Source organism: Pseudorasbora parva, chromosome 7 (assembly GCF_024679245.1).
Source record: "Pseudorasbora parva isolate DD20220531a chromosome 7, ASM2467924v1, whole genome shotgun sequence".
NCBI lineage: Eukaryota > Metazoa > Chordata > Actinopteri > Cypriniformes > Gobionidae > Pseudorasbora > Pseudorasbora parva.
In genome coordinates this window covers 20,065,856-20,086,320 of record NC_090178.1, presented here as the reverse complement: position 1 = coordinate 20,086,320, position 20,465 = coordinate 20,065,856, and the positions used below count along the sequence as shown (strand labels likewise).

At 36.6% G+C, this 20,465-nt stretch overlaps 1 protein-coding gene across 1 annotated transcript in view; it reads left to right on the top strand.

Annotated features, from left to right (window-relative positions):
* Positions 1 to 20,465, top strand: part of pear1 (platelet endothelial aggregation receptor 1) — a 56,280-nt gene that overhangs the window by 17,588 nt on the left and 18,227 nt on the right. Inside the window, exons 2-5 of the mRNA XM_067448492.1 lie at positions 12,805 to 12,915; positions 15,333 to 15,434; positions 15,986 to 16,086; positions 16,220 to 16,312. Coding sequence (XP_067304593.1) covers positions 12,805 to 12,915; positions 15,333 to 15,434; positions 15,986 to 16,086; positions 16,220 to 16,312 — 407 coding nt within the window. The remainder of the gene's footprint in view (positions 1 to 12,804; positions 12,916 to 15,332; positions 15,435 to 15,985; positions 16,087 to 16,219; positions 16,313 to 20,465) is intronic.

Here is a 20,465-nt window from a genome sequence, read left to right as displayed (position 1 = left end):
TCTCTTCACAATATCCCACAGATTCTCTATAGGGTTCAGGTCAGGAGAGTTGGCAGGCCAATTGAGCACAGTAATACCATGGTCAGTAAACCATTTACCAGTGGTTTTGGCACTGTGAGCAGGTGCCAGGTCGTGCTGAAAAACCAAATCTTCATCTCCATAAAGCTTTTCAGCAGATGGAAGCATGAAGTGCTCCAAAATCTCCTGATAGCTAGCTGCATTGACCCTGCCTTTGATAAAACAGATCGGACCAACACCAGCAGCTGACATGGCACCCCAGACCGTCACTGACTGTGGGTACTTGACACTGGACTTCAGGCATTTTGGCATTTCCTTCTCCCCAGTCTTCCTCCAGACTCTGGCACTTTGATTTCTGAAGGACATGCAAAATTTTCTTTCATCCGAAAAAAGTACTTTGGACCACTGAGCAACAGTCCAGTGCTGCTTCTTTGTAGCCCAAAGTGGCTTGACCTGGGGAATGCGACACCTGTAGCCCATATCCTGCACACGCCTGTGCACGGTGGCTCTGGATGTTTCTACTCCAGACTCAGTCCACTGCTTCCGCAGGTCCCCCAAGGTCTGGAATCGGTCCTTCTCCACAATCTTCCTCAGGGTCTGGTCACCTCTTCTCGTTGTGCAGCGTTTTTTGCCACACTTTTTCCTTCCCACAGACTTCCCACTGAGGTGCCTTGATACAGCACTCTGGGAACAGCCTATTCGTTCAGAAATTTCTTTCTGTGTCTTACCCTCTCGCTTGAGGGTGTCAATGATTGCCTTCTGGAAAGGGTCGGGTCGGCAGTCTTACCCATGATTGCGGTGTTGAGTAATGAACCAGGCTGGGAGTTTTTAAATGTCTCAGGAATCTTTTGCAGGTGTTTAGAGTTAATTAGTTGATTCAGATGATTAGGTTAATAGCTCGTTTAGAGAACCTTTTCATGATATGCTAATTTTTTGAGATAGGAATTTTGGGTTTTCATGAGCTCTATGCCAAAATCATCAGTATTAAAACAATAAAAGACCTGAAATATTTCATTTGGAGTGCAATGAATCTAAAATATATGAAAGTTACATTTTTATCATTACATTATGGAAAATAAGGAACTTTATCACAAATTGCTAATTTTTTTTAGAAGGACCTGTATATAGGCCTGATTGATTAAGCAAATTGAATATGTTCCTTCAGAACTTTTTTAAAGCTACACTGTGTGATATTTCCCCCCATCTAGTGGTGAAAAGGTATATGACCATCCAGTGAATAATAGTTTCTGTTCCTCTCAATTTCGATTTCGTTTCAACTCCTACGTTGGCCGATTTAGTCAAAGATTATGGCTTCCAGTTCGACCTCTTCGGTGAGTGTTGCTTCAAGTGATGAGGTTACTTTTGAAAACTATTATAATTTGCAGTTATTTAATTTGTCAAATGATCTATGATCAAATTAATCTATGTAAAACAAATAATAGTTTTACGTTTTCGTTATTTTTTACCATTTCATTGCTAACATCAGCTATCAGGTTCCCAGACGAATGCAAGCTAATCTTAGTAAAGTAACTTTTATCAGTGCTATCTTTATTCTGTTTATTGTACGACATCACTAGCGTAAGGCAAACAAATTATAATGCAATTAAAATATTAATCTCATGTTATCCGTCATAGAACACGGATTTATGTTATAAGGTAAACAATACTTTTTCATCATTGACGCGAGGAAAACTATCTTAGACGTCGTTCTAGTGTTATGCTCAGCACACCATGATATAATTAGCCAAGCAACAATAAAACTTCCAATATACACAAATAGGCTGAATTAATATTACCTGTCGAGAAGAAAGCAGGCAACGTCGGCGTTCTTTTTAAAATCGTTGCTCTTCATGAGCTCTTTCCATCTTGGAAAGGCCACTCCAATATTTACTTTTGTCTTGTTGATTTGCCTGTTGTGTTGCTGTCTTAATTCTCTTTTGCGATTCCTTGGCGACTGATACATATCCCGCAATGTTACTAGGGGTGCGTCTCAATCAGCTCCCTAGTTCAGTTGTCAGGGCACTGATCAGGGAGTCAGCCCATTGACTTATGTCCTGATCAGTGCCCTGACTAGTGAACTAGGGAGCTGATTGAGACGCAGGGAAAGTCCCCGACCCGGGTCGAATTCGGTAATCAATTCCAGGACGTGGTTGCTTTAACACAGAAGGCGACCCGGCAATGTTCCGGGAATATTGCGGGTCCAACGTGCAGTTTGAAAGGGGCTTAAGAGGGATCCTCCATCATCATATAGCAGCCTCAAGCAATCCTCCTCTTCACATTCGACACAGTGCCATCGAGTGTAAAACCCGTAAATTCAAGCTTCGCTTTTCGTGTTATGTCCCTTTTTGGCAAATGTACTTTCAAGATGGAGGAGCAACATGGCGACCGCCATCCGAACCCTCACCCGTATGTATTTTCAATGGTATATTATAAAATTAGGAGAATACATTATTACTTGAAAGAAGTAAATATACATTAATGAGCACATAAATTTTTGAAAGAACTAAGTGTTTTTAGCTAAGAATAAACTAAAAATTAATATTTACAGTTTATAAATTAATATTTATGTGTTGTACTAAAAAATAAATGCTATAGATAGCCTAATTTAATTGATTATTCTTAATAATAAAAACATACACTTTTTTTTACAAAAAATATTTGCCTTTGCATATACAAAATGTTTTGAAAAAGAAAATACATACATGGCACAAATATATCCAACTTAGAATTCTAGTCTTGCGAATAGACTTGATGGTTATTTTAGGAGGCATGTTTAGTCATACAGATTTTCTTTCTCAAGAAGTTTTTTCCAGTAAGTGTTTATACGGTTTCCATCACAATTATTTGGGCAACAGCATGTGAGAGCTGGGTATAAGGGTGTTTTAGCTTAAGGGCTGGCAGACAGCAGCCTACATGTCACTTCATCTGCTAAGAGTGTTTGGGTTTGAGAACTCTGTTACTCATACTGTAAAGAAGAGTATTAAAAATCCATCTGTGCTGTGAACGGCCATTCCCCTCAAAGCTGTGTTTTGTCTTTCTGTAAAAAGTAAAAACAGAAACATGTTGCTGTTTGCAGATTTTTTTATAGTAGCCTATATATTAACAGCAATGCAAAAACAGATGGAGAGATGAAGCTTGTGAAGATATTAGTGTATGTGAAAATTTGAAGGTGTCTAACAAGGCCTCAAAGGTCAGAGGTCAACATTCCAGTTCCATTCCTATACATTAAAAGTAGAGATTCTTCTGTTGCTCTCTTACTAGATGTTGGGGGGTATTTACTGCTAAATTGTAGCAATTTTAATAATTTATTTTCTAAATCAAATGACAGTCAAATAAAATAACAGAATACCAGACAAAGAGATACATTTGAATTACCCTATGCAATTCTATGAATTATATACAGGCCTATATTTAAAATATAAAGGATGTCATAGTAACTGTAAACTATGAATTCAGGTTGAATAGTTTAACTCAACTGGTATATATGTTATGCTGAATAATGAAGATATTAGATATGTACACAATTCAATAAATTAAATAATAATATTTTAATTATATATAATCAAATTATGTATGAAACAACATTTTTTCCCCCTACAAATTAAAAGTCTTAAAAGTCACATTCCAACTGAAACTTACCCATTGTCACTTGAGAAGCATCAGAAAAGCCTCTAGCTGCCAGTTTATGTATTTTTCCAGTGCAATTATGGCTTGTTTGGCTCGTAAGTGGATATTCTGGTGGTTCAGACCCGGCCCCTATATGACGCCTTCCCACAATCCTACCAAACTTTGCTGTTCCTGTGTGGCTGTAATGTTTTTTTTATGAGGCAAGTAATGTACGTAAACAAAATTGCACCAAGCTGCATAAAACCAGCCAGCAAAAATTGTGAAGCGTTTGGCGTGAGAATTATTTTTCTAGCAGAGACATAAACAATTATTTTACAGTATGAATCTACAATACTAAAAAATACAGCGGGGTTTGCCAAACCCAAGCGTTTACCGTAGTGATACACATCTCCACAGTCTTTGAGATTACTAAAGCATTAAACATGGAAAAAACGGGTGGGGTACAATATTGCACTGACTCACTAACCCCTGGTTTATTGATGAGGGGTTCACTACCCCCCACCCCCACACTTAAAGACACACTAGTGGTGCTACACTGAACCCATCAGACCACAGCCAGCTAAACACTCTGTGGTGCGGAGGCTGAGAGTGTGTTTTGAAATTCAGCCCCAGATGTTTTACATTATGGGGCTTTTATGCCAGTTTACCGTAACTGAAATTTACTGGTTTAACTGGAGTTAGTGTGTCTGAGCCAGAACTGGGGTTTTGGTCAAATGACAGCACTGCATTATTCCCTGATCTCATCTCTCTGTCTGTTTCTGGCAAGGTAAACAACGGTGTGGGAAATAACATGCAACCGTATTGCCAGAACAGGAGCTGGTCAGCGGCAGGCCATCGTTACAATAGTCTAGTAATTTTGCGCTCACTCATTTTCAGTCTGTTGATATGTTTTCATGAGGTTGCTTTTGCTGAGGTTGAATGTGGATGAAACTGAGTTTAACTTTGGTTTTAGTGGTTACTCATGAGCTCTGTCTCTTTCTGGCTTTGAAGATTAATGTAGTGTTTAGCTCAAACTATAGTCTGGCGATTATGTAATGGATAATCCACAGCTAGGTGTGCATTAAACCATTTTAATGCTCACTGGAGGCAAAGAACCATCCGACTTGAAGCTAGGTGTGTATTAAAGTTGATTATCCCGCCTTGGTCTCTTGCCAGCACGGACAAGTTTAAGTTGATGTTTGCAGCCCAAAATTTGTGCAAATGTTTTTTCTCAACATTTATTTTTTAATCAATGAGGCGTTGTTCTGAGCAGTTAAACTACCTAATGTTCTTCAGAAAAATCTTCCAGGTCCTGCAAATTCTTCAGTTTTCCAGCATCTTTTACATATTTGAACCCTTTCCATTAGTGACTATATGACTTTGAGACTCATCTTCTCCAGGACAATCAAGGGACTCAAACACAACTATTAAAAAGGTTCAAACATTCACTGATGCTCCAGAAGGAAACACGACGCATTAAGAATGAAGATATCCACATTATTATATTTATTTTGATTAAATATCGCATTTTTCTCCCCTTTAGAAGCAACAGAAGATTCTAGCATGTTTCCCGGAAAACAAATTAAGTATGATTTAACTTGATCTTCAAATTCAAAGAGTTTTAATGCATTTTATTTCCTTCTGTAGCATCAGTAAATTGTTTGAACCTTTCTAATAGTTGTGTTTGAGTCCCTAAATGTATTAAAGATGAATCTCAGAATCACGCGATTATAGCCTTTTGAATATGTAATCAAACAGCTAATAATGTGTTGCTCATGTAACACAAACCATGTTCCCGTTCACCATCCTTCTAAAAACCAGCATCCTTAGAAATGCTTAGAAGAATCCTTAGAAATTTAGAAAATTAGTGGAGAAAGTTCATTATAACATCATAATCATAATATACATAATTCACCAGCTATGAAAGTACCATATTTTTCATATCAACAGAAAAATATGCCGGGATAACCTAGCTTCTCTTGACTCCTGACTCCTCTGCCTAGTTTGTGACATCAGTTTACTGCACTTTTAAAGAGAGAAAGTACTCAGCAACGGCAATATTAATATATATTATTATTAATCTGCAATTAAAATGGCTACTATATGGACTAGTTAGCTAACATTTATTCTAGCTATTTATTAAATAATTAGCCTTAATCAAGTCAAAAGATGGTACTATTTTAATTAGCTATTCTTACTTTTATATTAAAAGTGAAGAGATTGCAGTGGTACAGTACTATATTTTGCTCTATACCAGTAAATGTAACCTGCAATGTGGATTATTCTTTATAAGATTAACTTATTAAAATGATAAAGAGTAGGTTTTTTAATGGACAATGAATAAGTATCATTATTTTACAAAAAAAACATATTTGACTACTCAATGCTGCAATTGATCATTTAGAATCAGGGACTAAAGTAGTCTGACAAGCCAGACCCACATCAAGATGTTTGGTCTGGAAACTCACCATAGACAGACCTCAATCCGAAGGGCGGGATAAACGGTTGTCTTTCAAACTCCCTCTGCACGCGATAGGATAGCGCTACAACCAACCAGAACAACGAAGGTGAAACAGAGCTTGTTGAGAGATTAAACATTCGCCGTATCAGGTCGGCTAAACTCCGAACACATCTTCCCTTTTTAAGAATGACTTCAGTGCCGTTCTTTGTACTTTTCTCAGAGAAAAGCTTAACTCCAAGACCGCCGCCGTTCGCCAGTTTCTGTGTTTACTAGAAGCACGCAAACGTAACTCGGCCGTCGTCATTATGGCCCCGCCCACCGACTCTATAGACGATGTGATTGGCCTGGCAAGAGTTAGGCGATTACAGTTCAGAAGGGTATTGAGAGTTGCTAGACGACACTCGCGGGCAGATTAAATTTGCTGCCGCTAGGGTGCGTCTAGATTTCTAGGCTAGGACTAAAGAGCAGTAAACGATTCTCTTTTGTGTGCACCAGAGATTGAATGAAAAGTAAAAAAAGGCAATTTCAAATGAACTGCAACAACAAATGAACAGACAATCTGAGGAGCAGACGCATGACCTCACTTAGAGATAAGAACCGTATGCTGAAGATTTGGTTACCGTTGTGTTCCCAGTATTTCTTCAAACGGGAGGGCTGAATACACTGGCTTTCCAGCTGTAGTTTGCTCTTTTTCCGAATGGTCATGAATTTGTGTTCAGTCCTGCGTCTTCCAAGTCCTGATTTGTCGGCTTTGGATGCTCTGGAGGGACAAAGAGGTTTATGTGTTATTTTAACGAATAATACACAAATCTCATTCTTTGCTGAAGTGGACTTCTAACAACAGTCGATTTAGAAAGACATGTTGAATGTTTAAGAGCTTATTTTTCTCATTTTCCAGTCTTTCCCCAATATACTTCATTGCAGGTTTGGCAGTTTCAGCATATGTGTTGCTTTGCTTGAATGAGCGCGTGTTAGTTGGACCCTGCCAGGATATCTGCTCTTTTCTACATTTGTCAGTGGTCTGTGGAATTGGCGGAGAACTGGAATGATTATTATGAGTTGTTATATGAGAGACTATTTATGTACGCGGGTCCATAGGGTCCAGAGCTATTATGCAACCTTTCTCTCTCTCTCTTCTTTTTTTTGTTTCCCTCTCTTTCTGGCTGTCTTTGATGGCTCATTTTTCTTTTCTTCTTACTTTCCTTTTCCTGTGTCCCTCCGTTCCAAATAATGACTAATATTTTCTCCTTAAATTAGCATGCGGTCCCAAGTAGTTGTGGAGAGGGACAGGAAAGGAAAGAAGCAAATCTGATCAATGCCATGTGCCCTGTGTGTTTGATAGCCCTATGTGCCAGCATTAATTTTGGAGTTTTTAATCCAACTTTAATTCACTCCAATCAGAGCTGAAAAAGACTTAAGAGAAACTGTGACTGCATGTTCAATTTTTTCTTTTTTTTTTGTGTTCCAAATGTTGTTTGGAAAGAATTGTAATGAACTGTAGTTTAAGGTTCATCTGACCTCAGTCCGCCACGTTTCAGGAGGCCGATGACGTAAGATACTAAATAGAACGAAGTAAGACTATTTTTAACTTGACAGTGTCTTAAACCACAATGCACATGGTGAGATGTTTAATATGAGATGCAACAAAGCAGGGCTGCAGACAAAAAAAAAAAAAGAAAAAAAAAAAAAAAGATTTGCTAGAGCTATTAGCTCCTAAAATTAAACATTGGAGACTCTTTTTTTTTTTTTTTTTTTTACAACAAACACTGCTATATGCACTGTATTGAATGATTGGTTGTTCTTGTATTTGTTCCAATTTTAAAAGGTAGAAAATATAAAAAAATAAATTAAAATATATATATATAAAGAAGGCAGAAATAGTAATAGGTATGCTATTCCCAAATTCAGCCAATCAGAAATAGATTGAGTAAGTCTCTCGGTTCTATGATTATGATTCAAACCCTCAATTATTATTCATTTTTACTGTATATCAAACCATTATCTGATTCAAACCCTCAGATATTATTCATTATTATATCACACCATTATCTAATTCAAGGCTGTTTTGTGAATATGGTTGACTACTAAAAAACAAAACAAAATTTTTCACTAGTTATTATTTAGTAAACACCATGTGAACTCTATCAATATATCTATATCAATGCACACAAAGTTTGCCCAGTTGTCTAGGTTTTAAATTATTTTTGTACAGAATCAAACAGTTTATGGAAATTCAACCACAATATCCAGCTGCATGAAAAACTCTTCTGCATGGATGATTTGATTTCTTATTTACATCTTTTCATATTTGCTTAATTTATAAAAGGTTGCATTGAAACTGTCCTACATTTGATATGATACATTGTAAAAAAAATTTTTTTTTAAATGTCTCCAATTGAAAATTTTCTAGTGACTGATCACATGAAAATGAAATGAAATGAAAATCTGTGAATTGATGCAATGTAATTTACAGAAATTAAATTCGGCCGACTGAAAAATTTAGATGTGATCAATCATTTAAAACTTTTCATTTGGAGACCTGATTTGTTTTTACAGTGTATGAAATTAATATTGATAATACTGATAATTATCCAATGTATGTGTGATTCAGGGAACGAATGTACACACACACACACAAAAATGCAGACACCGGACACCTCTTTTCCAGTGAAATCTATAAAATCGCAATTTATCGCATTATCATTATACGCACACCTAAATGGTTTCAGATCTCCGCATTGTAAACGCAGCATAATTAATGTCATTAATATAAAAGAGCAACACTCAACGTTCAAATCCTACTTGAAAATGGTGAGGGACAAGACTTCTCCGACTCTCTGCCACAAGGAACAGTGTATGTCTGCTAAGACCCTGACCCTATGCAAATTTTATACTTGAGGCAAGTACTCTTCCCAAACACGAAGACAGCGACCCAGCCAGAGGCAGATAACTGCATGTGTTTTCTTTCATTTTCCATTATGCTCCTATCTTCACACAGGGACAGCCCTGTGGGCCTTTTTACAAGACAGAACATTAGAGCACCCTCTCACTCACGCTACTACTCAGATGTGGAGCGTTTGGCATTTGTGAGCTCCATTAGTGAGCGTGTCCCCTAAAAATATCCCGCCGTATGGTACTCATTTTTAATGTGGCACCAATCCTTGGTTTCAGATGCAAACAAAATGTTGATGAAAGGAGTCCCTCACTCTCTCTCTTTTCTTGTTTGTGCCGTGTATGCGTCCTCCCCATAATTTGTCCACATAAAAGCATTCGAGTGCGGGCACGGCATCTGTTCGGCTCATTAAAATCCACTCATGGTTTAATACTGCACCTTGTATAGCGCTGCAGCCCTGCAACAGTTTAGCAAGAGCAATCTAACTTATGGGTTTTAGTCTTTCAGGTCATCGGGGCTCCAGGCTGCCACTCAAATGGCCAATGGTACAATAACAACAAACTTTCTGTGTACTTGGCTTTGTTGAAAGTCTGTAAAAATTGTTTTCCTGCAAACAACAAGAAATGAACCCAGCAAAAGTCAATGTCCAATTAGTAGTTAGTCGCTTAAAGGGGTCCTATTTTGATTTTCCACTTTTTCAACTTTAGTTAGTGTGTAATGTTGCTGTTTGGGCATAAAAAAGATCTGCAAGGTTACACTCCAAAGGGAGATATTTTATTTAACAGAATACCATTTCCAAGAACTACAACAAACGACACATTTGGACTACAACACGATTTTTCCGGATCTTATGAAGTCACAGTGTTGCTCATTTAAGTAATCCCCGCCGACAGAATACGCCAAAAGCGGGCAGGGAACTGGTTGAGCTGCTTTAGAGAAGAGAGTGTTGCTGCTTTATTTCAAAGAGACACAGTTTTAACCACAAGGTTTCCAAAACTCATTTGTTTGACCTTCCCAAGGCTGATTTTAAACACTGTTCCTGAACAATATAATCCCAACGTTTGTCTGTGGAAAAGGACATAACAGGACCCCTTTAAATTAGTCAGTGAATCGTTTTAAAATATTAATAAGGTCACAACTGAATCGAGAATCATTTTTTGTTTATGTCAGGAACCGTTACTATGATGAGTATTTTAAACCACCATCAGTATATTTACTGATTGCTTGTTTATAGGACAACACATTTTGGTGTAATACATTTATAAGTAGTATTCTAAACATTAAAATACAAATATTTATTGGTTTATTATTTACTATAATGAAGTTTAATTGTAATGTTGAATCATATTCTGGAAATAAGGCCAAATCCAGTTGTTTTTATGTCCTCTTTTGTTGCATCCACTGAGATAGAGATGTAACACCTATGGAAGCCCATTTCTGCCTCTAAATAAAAAAATAAAAAGAGTTTTTTTTTTTAGAGCGACTTTTTATCTCGCAATTGCGTGATATAAAGCCACAATTCTGAGATATAAACTCGCTGTTGCGTGTTATAAAGTCACAATTCTGACTTTTTTTCGGACAATATGCGTGATATAAAGTCAGAATTCTGAGATATAAACTCGCAGTTGCATGATATAAAGTCACAATTCTGACATTTTTCTCACAATTGCGTGCTAGAACGTCAGAATTCTGAGATATAAACTTGCAATTGTGTAATATAAAGTCACAATTCTGACTATATCATGCAATTGCAAATTCATATTTCAGAATTCTGACTATAATGTGCAATTGTAATTAACAAAAGTCTGATTCTGAGATAAAAAGTCGCAATCACTCTTTTTTGTGGCAGAAATGGGCTTCCATTAACACCTGCTTTCTGAGCTAAGAAGAATATTTTTATATTAGCGTTGCTTGTGTCATGAACTTATGTGATGGATTTTGTATTGAGGTAGCATTTGAACAGTCAGCATCCTTACACATGCCAAATACCCTGCTGGAGACAAATGCATCCAAAGCATTCATCTGCTCCTGCCTAAAACTGTTGTTTTCTTAGACGTAAATGTAATTAATGCAGCCTCAGGTTCAGAGTAGATTTAAACCACTTGTTTGTCACAGACGCTCTGTCGCTGTGCACTGCTCATTAAATACACTCCTGGTTTCTCAGCTCACAGGAATCCTAATGTGGTCTCAAGTTCTTTTTCTAATGAAGCCCTTAAAGAAAAAAAACAACAGAAAGAATAGGGATAATATACTCCACCCCAGTAAGGGGACCTATAAAATCCTATAGCTCTTAAATGAAAACCCGTCATCTTCCCAGAATGCTCTGGTCTCTTTCTTTCTGTTTGTGTCTAGTTTGATGTAGGAGATGTGTGTGATGATAAACTGACCCTTCATTCATCTGACTTTTTCTTTTTATTTAACTTTTCATTTGTTCTTAACTGTCACCCCCCTTGAGAATAGACATGAAAATGCACTATCCAAACTTAAATGGCTGTAATTCAAGAATGCATTGGAATATAAACCTAAGTTTGGTCTTTTAAAAAAAAAAAAAAAAAAAAAAAAACACTCTGAAGTGAAAGCAACTCAAAATATGAAAGTATGAAAAAGTTATGGAAGTTTACATTAACTGTAAATTAAAAATACTGTACTAAATATTTTTCATTTTATATAAAATATAATATATTTATATAAAATATAATTATATATACAAAATAAAATGTACTCTAAAATTACTATAACATCAAAGCCATATGTCTAACCAAGTTGTGTTCCAAATTTGAAGTTGATATCACATAAAAAAAAATTAGGCGCTGTACCAAAAATAGCCACCGGGTGTCATCCACATTCCATTGATTGTTTTTTTTTTTTTTATGCACTTTCCTGTAAATTTCTGTCCAAATATCACTTCCATCACAAAACAGTCACCAAATATGGAACCTTGAGGCTCTGACCTTTCTGATGATATGTGTTTTGTCAAGATTAGAAAAGATTTTGATTATAAAGTAATTAAAAGAATTTTTGTAATATGTAACATGACACCGCCCACTAGGGGAGGAGCCTGCTAGAATAAATTTATGTGCCGTTTCCATGGTAACGCAACATCCTATTTCAAAACGGTTTACACAGGATGAATTTTGAGTTTGTAAGCTTTCGAATGATACCTAGTTTATGATGATTACTAAAATATAGGATACGAAAAAAATGTCATCAAAAAAAGAGCGCCAAGTGTCCGACATGTGGAGCGGTGACAGTTAAGGGGTTAAACTAAAATTGACAGTGCTGATTTATGATTCATTCAAAATAATTTTAAAGAGTTTCCTCCACTTATAATCTACTAGACATGGGATTGTAATTATTATTTTTTAATACCGTTGATGTCCAAATATGATGGTCTTCTTGGAAGAAACCTCTTTCTTAAAACATAAAGGAATAGTGTTACTATAGAAGGTGTCCAGACAAGAAAGGGATCTGCTTAATATTCGAGGGTTCACAGTTTTCCTATACTAGAGGAAGAGACAATATACTGAGAATAGTATACTGAAAACTGTGTGTGTGTGTGTGTGTGCGTGCGTGCGTTCTGTGTATGTGTGTGTGAGAGCATGTGCTCATAAAGCTGGTGTTATTCTCAGAAATCTTCACCATGGGAGACTTGTCTGTCCCTTTCCTACAGCGTGCCTAAAGCATCCTCATAAATAAAACCAGATGGCTTCAGTATGTCTTGAAATGGAAGGAGAGCTTTGCACTGGTCTTGCAGTGTCACATCAACAGTTGTGAGGGGCAGCGTTTTAATGTTTTATAAGGCAGTTGACTGTTTTTCTCCTTACAGCAAGATGAAGATGGCGGAGATCTGTGTGGTCCTGTTTGTCTTGGGCTGTGTGTGTGAACTGTCATTGTCTTTGGACCCCAAAGATCCAAATGTCTGCAGTTTATGGGAAAGGTAAGCATCGTCTCCAATACAGAGCTAAGAAAGACAGTGCCAATACAGCCGATCTGCTCCAATGCATACTGGCAACCAAAATTGCTGTTGTAGATCATTTTACAAGTCAAACAACAACAACAACAACAACAACACTGCAAAAATCCAGTCTTGTTTCCCTAGTAAAACTCAAACTAAAGCATCTAAATATTGTTTAAGTAGTAAAATAATATATAAAAACCTACCTATAAATATATACTTTACGAGTTATGAGAGTGTCTTTAATACAGTAAGTGTAAAAATATTAGTCTATCTACATATGTCTTGTTCTATTGTTTCTGTGACCTTAGTTTATGTAAATCAGATGCCACTACTCAAACTTTATTGGTAATAATTTCTACTTCAATAATATTCTTTGGAAGGACTCAGTCATTATCAGGTGGTTCAAGAAAGTAGAAAGTAGAAACTCAGCAATTGCTTCAATATTTACCTCGAATCTGTTATAAAAAGATGTTAAGAGATTATAGACCTCGTAATCATATAAAAATTGTGTTTAAGCAATCATAAAATTCTAATATAGTAGAGATTATAAAAAGAAATAAATTAGTCTAAGTATTAAAACCGCCAGTAGGGGGCGGCGATTCACTGTTTAAATGAGTGAGCCACTAAAATCGTTCATTCATCCAATTCGTTCAAAAGTCAGATTGATTTAGGAAGAAAACAAACACCGATGTGAATACTTTTGTCAGTGATAATTACAGACACTATTGAAAAATGAACTAGAAAAACAGACAGCTGTTTTGGTAACTTTTACTGATAGTTATAGCTAAGTACATTGAAATGGATAAGCTAGCGAAATATATGATGTCATGTGTTGTTAGATATTACTCAATATTCTCATACCTCATTCTCAGTAGGCTACAACAAGCTTATTTCATTTTTTTGCATCCCTCTCTGACCAGCAATTATAGTCCGCTGTGCATCGCTTCTCTTCCTTTTTGACGCGAACGTTAACCGTGTGTCTCCCATTCAAACGCCACTCGCGTTGTTTTGGTGAAAGTGCGACTCGCTGGTTGGGCGTTACCAATCGGTTCAATGGAGGGGGAGTATTTTTGTCTGATTTATTATGACACAGGCATATTTGATTAGGAACAAAATTATTGTTACAAAATAAATTAATTCTACATATTTTTCATTTGATCTACTATGATTTTCATGTTGAAATATTGGGGGGGGGGGGGGGGGGGGTTGTAACTGATGGACTTGAATACCCCCCCCCCCCCCATAAACTACGCCCCTGCACTAGGCTGCACTTAAGTCCATTAAAGCTGGAGACATGGGAGGATCTTTTAAAGCTACAAAACTTTAAGTTGCAGGTTTGCAGTGTAGTGGAAAAGTCGAGTATAGGGGGTATAATTTTATATTTTAAATGTATTACTAATTATTATTTAAGAAAAACAGCTTTGGCAAGCTGTTTCAAACTCCTGTAGTGAACTCCAAACCAAATTTGTTTTGGCCTGATTTTGTTCGAAATGACGTCACACCAGTTCATTCTTTGTTTTCACTTGAAGTAGGCTCATATCTTATTGAAGCTTTTTTCTGCCAAAGAATAAGCAATAAAACAAGGTAATAGCAACTTTTTATCTCAGAATTCAGACTTTATTTCTCGCAATTGCGAATTTACATCTCGCAGGTCTGACTTTTTTATAAAGAAGCCTGATATAAACTCGCAGTTCAGAATTGTAAGAAAAACAAGTTGATCTCATTCTGACTTTATATTCGCAATTGTAAGTTAATATATCTTGCAATTCTGACATTATAACTCATAATTGAGTGTTTGTATCTCACAAATGTGAGGAAAAAAGTTCCGTTCCATGACAGAAACATGCTTCCATAATATCGGGACCTTAAGAACTTAGCAACTTTTATTTTTAGCACACAATGGTTTCAGGATTCAAATTGAAATACATTAAAAATGTCAATTATTTTAAAATGCCTGCAACCCTACACAGTTAGACAAGCTGTTTGGAGAATGGATAGATGGAAGTTTTCAAAATGTCATTCATTTTTAATGGGAAAAAACTGAACCGAACTTAAAACATTTTTTTTAGTCAGAAAGTCAACATTTTTGAGAAAGCCCCATTTATGGTGTAGGGACAAAATGTTACAGCCTTTTCAAGTAATCTTAACCACAGACCTTATTTTACTCATAAATCCAAAACTGTCATTCTCAGAATCCATTATAATTTCCTGAGGGAACCCATGGCTCAAAAATAAGCTAATTCTCTCCTTGGTTTAATCACTGCAAGCAGCTATAATACCGTTGAGCAAGACACTATACAGGGACAGTTCCTGTACTTAGTGTGTTGTACATCATGTTGAATGATGCAAAATAGCAAGTGACTGTGAGCATGACAATATCTTTGTTCCTTTTTTAGTTTCACCACTTCAGTGAAGGAATCATATGCTCAGCCTTTCGACCAAGTGAGTGAAGAGACCTGCTCTGAACCCTGGAGCGCTAACAAATGCACCCGGCACAGGTGACATACGCTGACAAACACACATGCACTCGAGCGTTTACTCACAGTTACATTGGGCTGACTTAGACTAAACGCAGCATGAATTCTTTGATTCCTACTGAGCTGCAGAGGTTTTGGTTCTTCAGCTTAGGTCATTGGAAGGATTGTTTGGTTTGGCACTGGAGGCTTAAAATTGCTTCGAATCCAAGTAATTGTGATGCTGGCGTGCACACATGCTCCCTTTATTATAATGCTGGCATGGAACTCTCACTCCCTGCTGGTCTTATGGCGGTTCCCAAAGGCCTTTTTAAGTTTTATCTGAACTAAGGCGAATGCGAAGGCTCTAAATGTTTAATACATTTCTAAATATTATATGTTTATGCATAAAAGTGCCAAAAATTGATCCAAGACAACTACTGAATCAGAAGTCTTACTGAGGGACTTTATATTCCAATTAAAGCTGATCTGTCATAATGAAATAATGAATATATTGTGTGGTCTTGCATTTATCCTGTGCATTTTCCAGTGTTTTAATGGAGGTTATTAAACTCTTTCTCTTATTCACTCTCCAGGATCACCTATAAAACACTTTATAGGCAGGTGGTGAAAATGGACTATCGTAGGAGGTATCAGTGCTGTCGTGGCTTCTATGAGAGCAGAAATAAATGTGTCCGTGAGTATTAAATTGAAGTTTTACCTCTAACCTAATGGGTTTGAACAGTTTGTTTTTGTATTTTTCATCTCTCTGTGTTTATTTTTCCCTTCCTGCTCTGTGTGTGTGTGTGTGTGTGTGTGTGTGTGTGTAGCACGTTGCACTAAGGAGTGTGTTCATGGCCGTTGTGTAGCACCTGATCGCTGCCAGTGTGAGAGCGGCTGGCGTGGAGACGACTGTTCCAGCTGTGAGTCATGCGTCACACTTTCTCTCCTCTTTCTGACACACAAAAACAACCGAAAAGTGCAACATTTAAAAGCATTATCAGCGTGAAAGCTGTTTTAAAAAAAGCAGGCAACTTCTTTGCTGCTTTTAAGATACTTTGTTTATGCTCATTTCTAAGGAAGCAATCCCATAATGCTTCGCAACAAGCGATGTTATAAAAGGTAACCCAAAATGGTGAACAGAAGAAGAGCAATGTGGGTTATAAATAAATATATAATTCATCCAATACTGAAAACTCTTTTTCCGTCTTTCTGTATCCCACATGGTCATGCACAAGGTTTCATAAGGAGAGACTTTTCACTAGCGAGTGTTCTGGCGTTGTTTTTAAACGTGTTGTCATCTGTTAGTGTTGCTGTGCATATTTTTATTGGGCCCCATTTTCTAACTTTTCTTTTTCCTCTTGTTTTCTTTTCCCCTCTCCTCTCTCTGCATATGTTCTCTCCTTAACTCTGCTCCTTTCATTCTTTTAGTATGTGTATGGATCATCAAAAGTAAAATATAATTTTCAGCTACAAATCAGCTATCTGATTTGGCACATTTCTCCAAAATAACTTAAAGACCCCCTGTGTTTTAATATGCTTCCAGACAAAAGTCAACACCATTTCTGAGTTTTTCTCCTAGAAGTCCAGTAAACCAAAGACAGCCTCAAAAACACGGGTTGAAATCACTGGTGTTTCTGACGTTACAAACTACCTGTAACGATTCATCTCAATATGCAGACAGTCTTTAGTGTATCATTATTAGTAAGCTGTGAAGCAAAGGAGTCTCAAGAGAAGCCATGCCGTATTTATCTGTTGATATGAAAAATCGTGCACATTTAGCAATATAGTGGGTGAATTGTGTATATGAGATATATCATATATATATATATATATATATATATATATATATATATATATATATATATATATATATATATATATATATATATATATATATATATATATATATATATATATATATATAAAAGGATGCTGGTTTTTAGAAGGATGGCTGAGATGGTGAACGGGAACACTGTTTGTGTAACATTAGCAACACATTATTAGCTGTCTGATAATGTAGTCAAGCAAAAGGGTAATCATTAATAACCGTTATGTGTCCGACGTTGTAAAGAGCGGTATCTGCAATGTTTACTACAGCAACTTGAGTAACTGGTCTCTGAGCTCATTTGAGTGAGTGGAGGCGGGGCTAACTTGCAAATTTCATGGCTCTGCATATACTAAATGAAGCAAGGGTGTAGATTTACATTCAATCTATTTTAAGGCATGAAGATATTTTTTTCACGGGAATTTTTGGTGATCAAAGATGAGTTTTAATGGATACAATTATTGACTACAGGGGGACTTTAAAGCTACACTGTGTGATATTTTCCCCTTCTATTACCATTACCCATCTAGTGTTGAAAAGGTATATGACCATCCAGTGAATATTAATTTCTGTTGCTCTCAAATCTGATTTCGTTTTAACTCCTACGGTGGCGGATTTAGTCCAAGATTAACATGGCTTCCAGTTCGTCCATGAGTGTTCCTTCAAGTGATGAGGTTAATTTAGAAAACAATTATAATTTGCAGTTATTTAATTTGTCAGTTAACATGTAGGTTATGACATCTATGTAAAATGAATAATAGTTTTACGTTTTCTTTATTTTTTTACCATTTCATTGCTAACATCAGCTATCAGGTTCCCAGACGAATGCAATCTAATCTTAGTAAAGTAACTTTTATCAGTGCTATTGTTATTCTGTCTATTGTACGACATCACTAGTGTAAGGCAAAGTTTACATTGTAGGCTATATCATTTTCTCCGTGAGCAAAGATCAGTTGATGTGACGGATGTGCGAGGGAGAGCTAGAGGTAGAGGGAAAGGAAAAAATAAAAACAGGGCCGTCTCTAAAGGTGCACTATGTAGTATATTTGGAGTAAAATATCCAAAAACCACTACACTATAAAAAAAATATTGTTGTTTTTTGTTGGTTTAACTTAAAAAAGTAAGTAACCTGGTTGCCTTAAAATTTTGAGTTTATTGAAATTAAAAATTTGAGTTGATACAATGAAAGAAATTTGTTTAATAAATAGAAACTCAAAATATTGTATCCGAACCACATAAAAAATTTGATAAATCATGAAAATAGCACTATTTGGCATGTTTCACTGCATCATCAGAAATAAAACACACAATTACCCAATATGCTTACAAAATCTTTTAATAATCTTTTAATAAAGGTTGTCGAATCTCAAAAAAATGTCATTGTATTAACTCAAAATTTTGATTTCAATGAACTCAAATTTTTAAGGCAACCAGGTAACTTTTTTTCTAAATAATTTTTTACAGTGTAGGCCAGTGTTATATATTTTGTTCAGTTTAGTAGCTACAATATCCCAAATGTTTCCAACTATTTGTAAATTGTGAGAAAATTGCTATATAAACTAAGGACCGGGACGTTTCAGCATAGCGTCTGAGGAAGTCGCCTGTTAATTGCATCATATCTGCGCTACCCTCGGTTTCGGGTTTTATTTGGCAGGAGCGCTTTACGCTTAGGAGTATGAACAAGTAAACGCACGGAGTAACGTCATAACATCATTTTCAACACACTTAAATGTATCTAATATGTTAAACAGAGCTGCATTACCTCATAATCATAACCGGAAGAGCGGAAATAGTACAGCTAGGCACCTGGCGAATGTGTCCCGTCATAATAAAAGTCCCGGTGCTCGCAAGGCGGGTATTTGTGCAACAATCGCTCCAGCGGCCATGCTCAGCTCCACAACACTCTGTCCTGCTCTGCTTCATACTTCTACTACAGTAACATTAATAACCGCATGCATGAACATGATTACTGCCGTGTCCTATTTTCCACCAGCGTGTCCCAAGATACTGCGCTCGCACTTGTCGTCATCAAACTACACCTTTGTTTAGAATAGGCACCCATAGTGCACCTTTAATTCTCTTTTTCGCTTCTTTGGTGACTCTGTTACATATCCTCAAGAATATTAGTGATTCTCGATCAGCAACAGACTTTCAAAAATGCTTAGGTTTTCATATAGCAGTCGCACTTTCATAAAGCAATCCCCCTCTTCACATTCGACATCATCTAGTGTTAAAAGCTTTGAAAGGCAAAGCTTGAAATTACGGGTATGTCCCGCTTTAGCTAATGTACTTTTGAGATGGAGGGGCAACATGGCGACTGGCATTCGAACCAAGCAACAACCTCCCACGATCTCTCTTGAAGCCAATACGGAAGTAATGTAAACTGCAATTCCTCGACTGGCCACTAGGGACATGCTCCAGAAGGGAGCAGAATCTCTTTGACCCTCATGTTAAAATTCTCAACTTTACAGCAAAAAAACCCAAAAAAAACATGTTTACAGCCTGGTACAAATAGTGGTTTTGGCCTATACGGCTAATTATGACCTTCATGACAACTGTGAGGGGGTGAATTTTTTATAACTCATTAGTTTACGTTATATAAAGCCTTAAAGTTCTGCATAATTAAGGGCGTGGTTACTCTGAGTGATAGGTGGCTAGCCATTTATCCACCGTCTATAGTCATTCAGCAACTAAGCTCCGCCCACCTCCCGCCTTTTTGCCCATTTTCTGTTATCCGGGAGTGACACGCAATGACTCGCTCGCAAGATGGCAACGCCCAGCTCGCTTCAGAACGGCTTATGAGAATCTCTAATACTAGTAATACTTTATTACTTAAAAGAAGTAAATAAACATTAATGAGCACATATATTTTTGAAAGAACTAAGTGTTTTTAGCTAAGAATAAACTAAAAAAGTTACACCGTGTAGCTTTTAAGGTAACCGTGTTATTTTACTCTTATTTATAACATTTATTTATTTTAAAATAGCTATTATTTTTATATTTTCAGTTTACATTTTAGTTTAAGTTTGAGTCATTTTTATAGTGTTGCAGTGACTGTCCAGTACTTGTGTAAGTTACGCCAGTCTGTTAATTAGTCTGTGATACTGATTTGATTTGAAAAACTGTGGCTTCAGAGGAGTGCAGTACCGTATAGGCTCCTGAGGGGAGTTTACATAAATTAAACGGAAACAGACTGGTTCTAGGCAGAAGACCTTTCTCTCTAATTTGGCCCTGCTCTTTGTTTGGTT